Consider the following 7,913-nt stretch of genomic DNA (forward strand, 5'->3'; position numbering starts at 1 on the left):
ACCTAGCAACTTAACAGACTTATTTACAGAGTTGACACCTAGGTTAAATATTATTTCCTCTGACTTATCCTCATTAACTCTTAGACTATTTGCAGTAAATCAAAGGTAGGATCTCTCTTTCATATAGTCCATCATAACAAGATTAAGCTCAGGAAGTTTACTAGAACACATCAAAGTAGTGTCGTCAGTTAGGCTATATAAGATACTCTTGTTTGGTAGAAATTTTGGGAGGTCATTAATGAAGACGACGAACAAAAAGGGGCCCAGGACAGAGCCCTGGGGAACCCCCCTAGTCACTCTCTTGAGATCAGAGTTCTGGCCACTTAGTTTGACAAACTGGTACCTATCAGACAAGTAAGAACTAAAAAAGAGATAGTTCAACATCTCCGAGTAAATAATGGTTAAGCTTTCTAATGAGTTCTGAGTAAGGTACAATGTCAAAAGCTTTACTAAGGTCCATCAATAAAGTGCATATCTCTTCTTTGTTTTCAAAACCATTAATAATATAGGAGACAATGTTTTCTACAGCCTTAACAGTGGAGAGGTTTTGTCTAAAACCAAATTGCTCCGATGAGAGTAAGCAATTCTGCTCAAAATAATGTTCAACCTGGAATTTAATAATGCTTTCGATTATCTTGGACACAACAGGCACCAAAGCAATTGGTCGGTAGTTATTAACATTCAATTTATCGCCTTTTTTGTATATCGGCACAGTTACAGTCGTTTTTAAACATCTAGGATAAACACCAACACTGAGCATCCAATTAATAAGAATTGTCAAGGGATACAAAATTTCCTTTGTAACTTTCTTTAAAACAAAATCGGATAATCCAAAGATATCTTCAGACTTAGAGTTACTTAGCCTACATACAGTGTTATGAATATCAACAGGGTTAACATAACTCCACTTAAAAGGCAGAGTTATTACAATGTTTTAGACATGATCTTTAGAGATGCATGTGGAGTGGAGTGTATATGCATCTCCATATACATGCACAGTGGAGCAACTGTTTTCTATACAAAAGATCGTAGATATGGAAGGGTTTATTTAATGTAAATGTTGAGTTGTACCATAATTTAATGTACATGATGGTGAATAAATCTTGAGTTAATTCACCATCTTCCGAGTTATGAATAAACCTAAAATTGGGACGGATCATACTTGCATATTTTGAATAAAAAATTTCCTTTATGAACTCTGTAATTTTCCCAGAAAAGACTTGTTTGTGGCAGCCTATCATCAATTCGCTCACATACGTTCAACAGAAATCGACCACATTTTACAAAATGCTCTTTATCTGATTTTTGTTGTTTGAGTCAGCATTTAAAGTAAAATGTAGAAAATACATACCTGTGTAACAGAAAGTAAAGCATAAAACAAGAATATTCTTTGTTGTGAACAAAGTCCAGGTTTTCCCCAATGCTTCCAGCGGACCAGTGTCTGGGGAAGAGGAACTTTTAGTTTTCCTCAGCCTTGAGAATAGGACACCAGCCAGTCCTGCCATCGACGCAAGAACATACATGATACTACGCCGAGTCTCTCGGTCCAAGTATTTCTTTCCCCTCCAGTTGAAAATATGCGTATAAATTCCCAGGAAACATTCTGAAAAATCAAGTGCTGTAACAACTTTTGATTCAAGTAACAGCTAAACAGAATTTTTCCAGACATTTTCAATCATTCAGTTAAACAAAAATATCAGTAACACTACGTTTCGAGATCTGCAATCCGATCTCTTCTTCAGGTAAATAACTAATCTAACACATAATTACAAACTAGGTTAAATTAAACAAATCATACAAGAGTGTTGTGACGCCTAAGTCAGGAATCACAACCCACATGTTGTGTGTCAACTTTACTAACTCTAAAAAATGCACTTAATAAAAAAAACTAATTATTAAAACTGAACTACAGAATACAGGTCACAATACGTCTGCATTCATCAACCAACCACCTACGACTGTCAGGTTTAATAATTAGTGTTGGGGAATGAATGAAAAGATGCCAAATTACTGTTAGAGGATAAAGAGTGAGCAGTGGGAAGGAGTACAGCACCTATCAGGTGAGTCTTGTATGATTGCCAACCTCAGCAACAGTAAAGTTCGTGTCAAACGAAGTACGAATTGGTTGGCACATTTATTTTCGAGAAATTAAGGAGAGAAAAATAAATTGCCAATATGATCAGTCTAAAACTAACCCTACTCTCCCCCAACTACTAATTTGTAAAAATATTGTAAAATGACCTGAATATCAATATAAAATCAATATTAGTAACAAAAAATTCAGGAATAAAGTTGGCAATACAGAACATCCTGTGAACATATATGTTGGCAGTCAACGTGTTAAGAAGCTCAAGTATGGAGCTTATGATCCATACCTCATTAATTTGGTGTTGTTATTAAATGATAGAGAAGATTTCATATTATTCCTAAGACTCTTAATCTTTCAGAATGTGTTACAACAATGTTACGGTTGTTTATTGCCATCCTTTGCAATGATGGGTTTAAACATCCCACTAGTAAGATAATCTAGATGCTTCAATCCAGATACATTTTGTAAAGGATCACCCAAAATATAATTATCACATACAATGTATTAAACTTTGTTATATCTATTAGTTAATTGAAGATACATACGCACACATGAACAACATCCAAAATATGCAAATGTTGCGGGGGAACCGCTCGGGTGTGGAGCTAGTCACCAGGTACTTTCCCTCGGCTGTCCAGAGAATAGAACCTGAGACTCCCACCACAACAGCTCCACAATAGATGGACCACGTTTGTTCCAAGCTTAGAGCAAGCATGTACATCCTGGGACAATAACAAATTATCAGTTGTCTTGGCCCTCTAATTTGTTTTCCCTGGCTACGTTCTTGGCTAAATATGAATGGTTTTTTTTTTTACTACAGCATATATGCTGATACTAGTCAATAGTAAAAAGTTCTTTATTTACAACAATAAAGACGTGTCAACACTCCAGAGAAGTGTCACAATCTGGATACTCACGAGTATCCGAGAGCAGCAAGCGTCATGCCCAAAATGGGACCCGTGACGCTGACGATAGATGGGGCCAGCCAGAAGCTGAGACACGTGACCGAGTATGTGACTCCATGTACCGAGTATCCCTCCACTTGGAACTCTGGCCTCTCATCTTGGATACTAGAAATTATCGTCTTCTGGAAACAAACTCAAACGTATGGCAATATTGATAACAATTTACATTTGGACATGAGAAGTAATTATTATTAATCAATCAATATTTATTACTATGAAAACGTAAATTGTATTAAATAACGTAGTGTGCTTTAAGAGTACTAATTTGTTATTGACTAGTGATTGTTTTTTCTTAACGTTTTACTTGTTATACTTTTAACAACCGTTTGTTTCCACCGAAACAAAAAAAGATGACAACAACTGAAGTTCTTTATTTCTCATATCACAACAACAGAATTTTCTGAACAATAATATTCATGATTAATGCAGTCAAATGCTTAAATCTATCAATCTTGGATATATAGGTAGCAATAACTTATTTTCAAAAAAGTTGTGAAATACTTTGAACAATTTTGTCTCTTGGTTTTATTGTGTTTGATTTTTTTAATGTTTTGTTACATATTATTTATTTATTAACGGACAAACCATTTTACATTTAGAATAATATGGAAAATCATTTACAGCACCAATAGCAACAGGAATACTGTATACATGTAAACATAATTTGTTAAACACACTTGCAAGCACACACACTCAACTTCAATGAACAATAATATAGCAATATAAGATAAATTATAAAATCATAGTGTGTTTACTAATGTACCTGTCCCTAAAGCTTTATGTTTGATTAGACATCTACTTACAAATGATAACAGCTTCAGTATGAGAACAACCTGATATATTAATTGCATATTGAAACTACTTACTGTATGTGTTAGCCATAACTATTTTCAGATACAAGACAAATTTTAGACTAAATATTTTTTATAATTTTACTCTTTTTATCTATTTATTTTTTAGGTAAGTTGCAGGGCTATGGGTTTTGTTCTGAGCCCAATAATAAGCAACATATTTATAGACCACTTTTAAGACATGGCCTATAAAAATTGGAGTAATAAACCTAAATTTTTGTTGGTTCAGAAATGTCGATGATATCTTTTAAGTATGAGAAAATAAAATGAACATTCAAAATAAATTTTTAAAACCCTTCAATACAATTTGACCATTAACAAAATTTACCATTGAAAATTAGGTTAATGGTGAAATTCCATTTCTTGGCATTTTAATAACAAAAAACATTTTTTTATTAAAAACAACTGTCATAGATTAGTTACTGAGAAAGCTAAAACTAAAAATAAAAGTTATAAGCAAATTAAATAAAAAATACAATTCTAATGATCTCACTCCAGAAACTAAAAGGAACATCAGAAAAGTTTTTAAAATACATTCAAAATTAAACATCCGTAATGTTTTTAACTCATCTAAGAAGGTAATTAACTCAATTAAAACTAAAAAAAAAAAACAAACAACAAGAAACCAATAATGTGTTTTACAAAATTAACTGTAGATAAAAAATTCTTATATTAAACCAATATCAAGACCTGTAGAAACAAGAATAAAAGAACATATTTATACATGTACACAAGAAAACACTGAACAATTTAAAATCATAGTAGAACATGCTATAAAAGAAAATTTTTGGAAAAAATTTTGGAAAGTGTAATTTTCAAAAAATCTTCATGGACAAAAATAACCAAAATTAAAAGTGCATGAATGAAATGACGTTTATAAAGACATTTTTGTATTTCTCAACCTTTAGTAAATTTTAGTGACATTTTCCCACTCCTACCTTTCCAGGTAAAGAAAAAAAAACTGAAAAAGATCACCCTAAGAAAGCGAAAGCGCTTTTGATAAAAAAATTTTGTGAGAGCAATAAAAATGTCTTCTATACTAAATCCATACCATTTCCATCAAGTTTACAACACAACACAGAAAATTATACCTAATTGTAAGTTTAAAATGGTGAATACTGCAGAAAATAAAATCATGAAGCAGCATCCTAGATAGATGGTAGTGCACATTTCCACATCCATGATATACTTAGTCATACTGATTCCACTTACTTGTCTTATTACTACTTACCAAAAAGGAGATAAGACAAAGATCTAGCAAGAGATCTACTAGCTAGATCACTAGCTAGTAGATGGTTTAGTGGTGAGTTAGGAGATCAGCCTCTCCTTTTTGTAAAAAAAAAGAAAAAACAAACCATTAAAACTATTTAAATATTGCGTAACATTCCATTCAGTACTCTTAAAGCAAATCATTGATAGAGGCATTGGCCAATGCTGTAGAGTAATATATAAAAAAGGACACTTATGATTCCTCTATGTGAGTTCTTGAATTTCCAGATCTGATGCATTCACAGGTAATGGTGAGGACCATAATGATCTTTTTTATCTCAGAAATGCTTGGCAAAATCTTAACCCAAAAAAGGATTTTCATACAGCCCTTATTTTTTTCTTCATATAGGAAACATATCGTGATGACCAAAAGAATCGAATTTAAGTTATCAGTGAAAATATTATAATGTCCAATTTGTTTTTAGGGTCACCTGAGTAAGAAAAACTTTTTTAATGCCTGCCTGTTTGACAATTTGTGACCATTGAGCTATAACCAACAGATGGAAAAGTAACCATGACCGTTTTTGGGTACCTTTTTAATGTTTTTTAAATTTATATTTTTTAAATTTCTTCACACTTTTTTTAATCAAAAACCATTCAATCTTTACTATTATATTGCTATTTATTTTCTACATTTCCGGTACTTTGTTTGGATCTTTATATGACAAAAACTGTATTTTTTGTTTAACAAAAAAATTCTTGTTTAATGGTTACGTTATATTGAGTTTTCACTTTGGGTAAAATGAATTTATTACTAAAACTAAAAAAGAAAGACCAAAAGATGTATGGGTAAGAATTGTATTATATTATTTTTTAAATCTAATTCATGGATGTCTCAAAGAACTTTAACATTTTAAAGATTTTTGAAAACAATCATGATTGCTATGACACTTGTACCTTTTTTGTACTAAAAATATTTCTTGTGATAGCAAAGTACTACCCCATACAATTAGACCATAACTAAGTTTAATGTGGATCAGAGATTGTCCTTATCTAATTCACAACTAAGGCGCTTCAGAGCAAAAATACAGGGAGATTTTCTTTTTGAGGTCAATTATATGTTAATTCCAACAAAGTGTTGGATCAAGGGTTTAGCACAGAAATTTTGGAAAATTTGTATTAGATTTTTCTTTTGTGCCATGTATAAAAGTACTTGTTATTTCATTCATTTAAGACCAAATGATTTGCAGCCAAACAATTTTGAGCTAAATTTTGAATTTTTCTATTCTAGGCTACAACTTAATTGCCTGTTGATTGATTGACATTGGTGTATAAAGAAATACAAATGATCGAACCTCTTACCAAATTTGGGATAGAATTTAAGAAATTTTTTCAGAGGAAATAATTTTATTCTATTAAAAAACCTACTTTTGGAGTGTTTATTTATTTTATGTTACAGATGTGTTCTGCGTATATTAACTGATGATGCACCCTATCCAGTGAAAGTTTTTAAATAAGAACTTTGTGGTAGTAATAAAAAATATTTTCTATACTAAAGCCATCTCATTTGCAACAAGTACACAACACAGAAAACTCTACCTACTTGTAAGTTTAAAGTGGTGAATTCCGCAGAAAATAAAATCATGAAGCAGCAACCCAGATAGATGGTAGTCCACTGTTCCGCGTCCATGGTATAAATATAGTCATACTGATTCCACTTGCTTGTCTCATAACTGCTACTAAAAAACTATTTAAATATTGCATAACATTCCATTCACTACTCATTGATAGGGGCAATGGCCATTGCTGTAGCGTAGTAACAACAAACTGATAGAAAACCATATTACACACACAAACACTTCAGTGATCATCCATTGGATAAAATTTCTAGATTATAATGAACTAATGGTCTAAGGTTTATCAGACCTCATCTTAGATTGCTCTCTGATTATTACAACATGAAGTACTACTTTAATAATTTTCTATTAGGGAGCATCTAGTTTATAGCCTGATCTTCTCAACATCAACTAATGTACTTGTCTCTAATGTATGTCTGTGACAGGATTGTTGTGTAAATACCTAGTTATGCAACTTGGCAACATCCAATCTTGTCTAAGATCTTGCACCCCAGGAGGATTCACTTCTGGCTAGTTTATACCTTCAAGTTGGTTGCGCTGGTTACAGCAAAAACTGATATGTCACTTAAATCTGGGCATATCAGGGGATGCCTTAAATCTGTGGATGTCCAGGAGCGGCACATCACTAACCGCAAATGTCGAAATTCTGGGGTGTAAGGGTAATTCGATAGGGTTAATCTACTGCAAGAGATGACTGTTGGAGTTGGTGAGGCTTCCTAAGTGTTAAAGGCTGATGCTGCCCTAGACATAAGGGTGTACCAACCTCTGCCTACTTTGACTAGAAAGGCTGGTACATAGCTGGCTTCCCATTCTTACAGAGACATGACAGAGTAATGCCCAAAATCCTTACTCATGGATTTTGACTGTAGGTGGTCCCTACCCCCAACCTTACTCATCCAAAATATCCTGTCACTCTGGAAGCACGGCAAAGTATTATCCTTTTAGGACTATGTGCTATGTCTCACCTTCTTGTGCTAAAGAACAAAAAAGTATACTGATGATTCCTCTATGTGAGTTTTCGAATTTCCAGGTCTGGTGCACTCAAAGATACTGATGAGGGTCATAATGACCTTTTTGATCTCATATATCCTTGGAAAAATCTTAACCCAAAAAAGGACTTTATAAATGCCTTATTCATTTTCTTTTTTCTTGGCCAATACAA

General features: G+C 32.9%; 1 protein-coding gene across 1 annotated transcript; it reads right to left on the reverse strand.

Moving 5' to 3' along the window:
* Nucleotides 1-1,527: 1,527 nt before the first annotated feature.
* LOC124365339 (UNC93-like protein MFSD11) lies at nt 1,528-6,935 on the reverse strand. The gene is made up of 4 exons (XM_046821313.1): nt 6,718-6,935; nt 3,007-3,176; nt 2,635-2,811; nt 1,528-1,603 (listed from the first exon to the last, which is right to left on the reverse strand). The coding sequence occupies exons 1-4, from the start codon at nt 6,802-6,804 to the stop codon at nt 1,528-1,530; spliced, it is 510 nt and encodes a 169-aa protein (XP_046677269.1). The 5' UTR covers nt 6,805-6,935.
* Nucleotides 6,936-7,913: the final 978 nt, after the last annotated feature.

The sequence above is a fragment of the Homalodisca vitripennis genome, chromosome 6, assembly GCF_021130785.1.
Source record: "Homalodisca vitripennis isolate AUS2020 chromosome 6, UT_GWSS_2.1, whole genome shotgun sequence".
NCBI classification, from domain to species: domain Eukaryota; kingdom Metazoa; phylum Arthropoda; class Insecta; order Hemiptera; family Cicadellidae; genus Homalodisca; species Homalodisca vitripennis.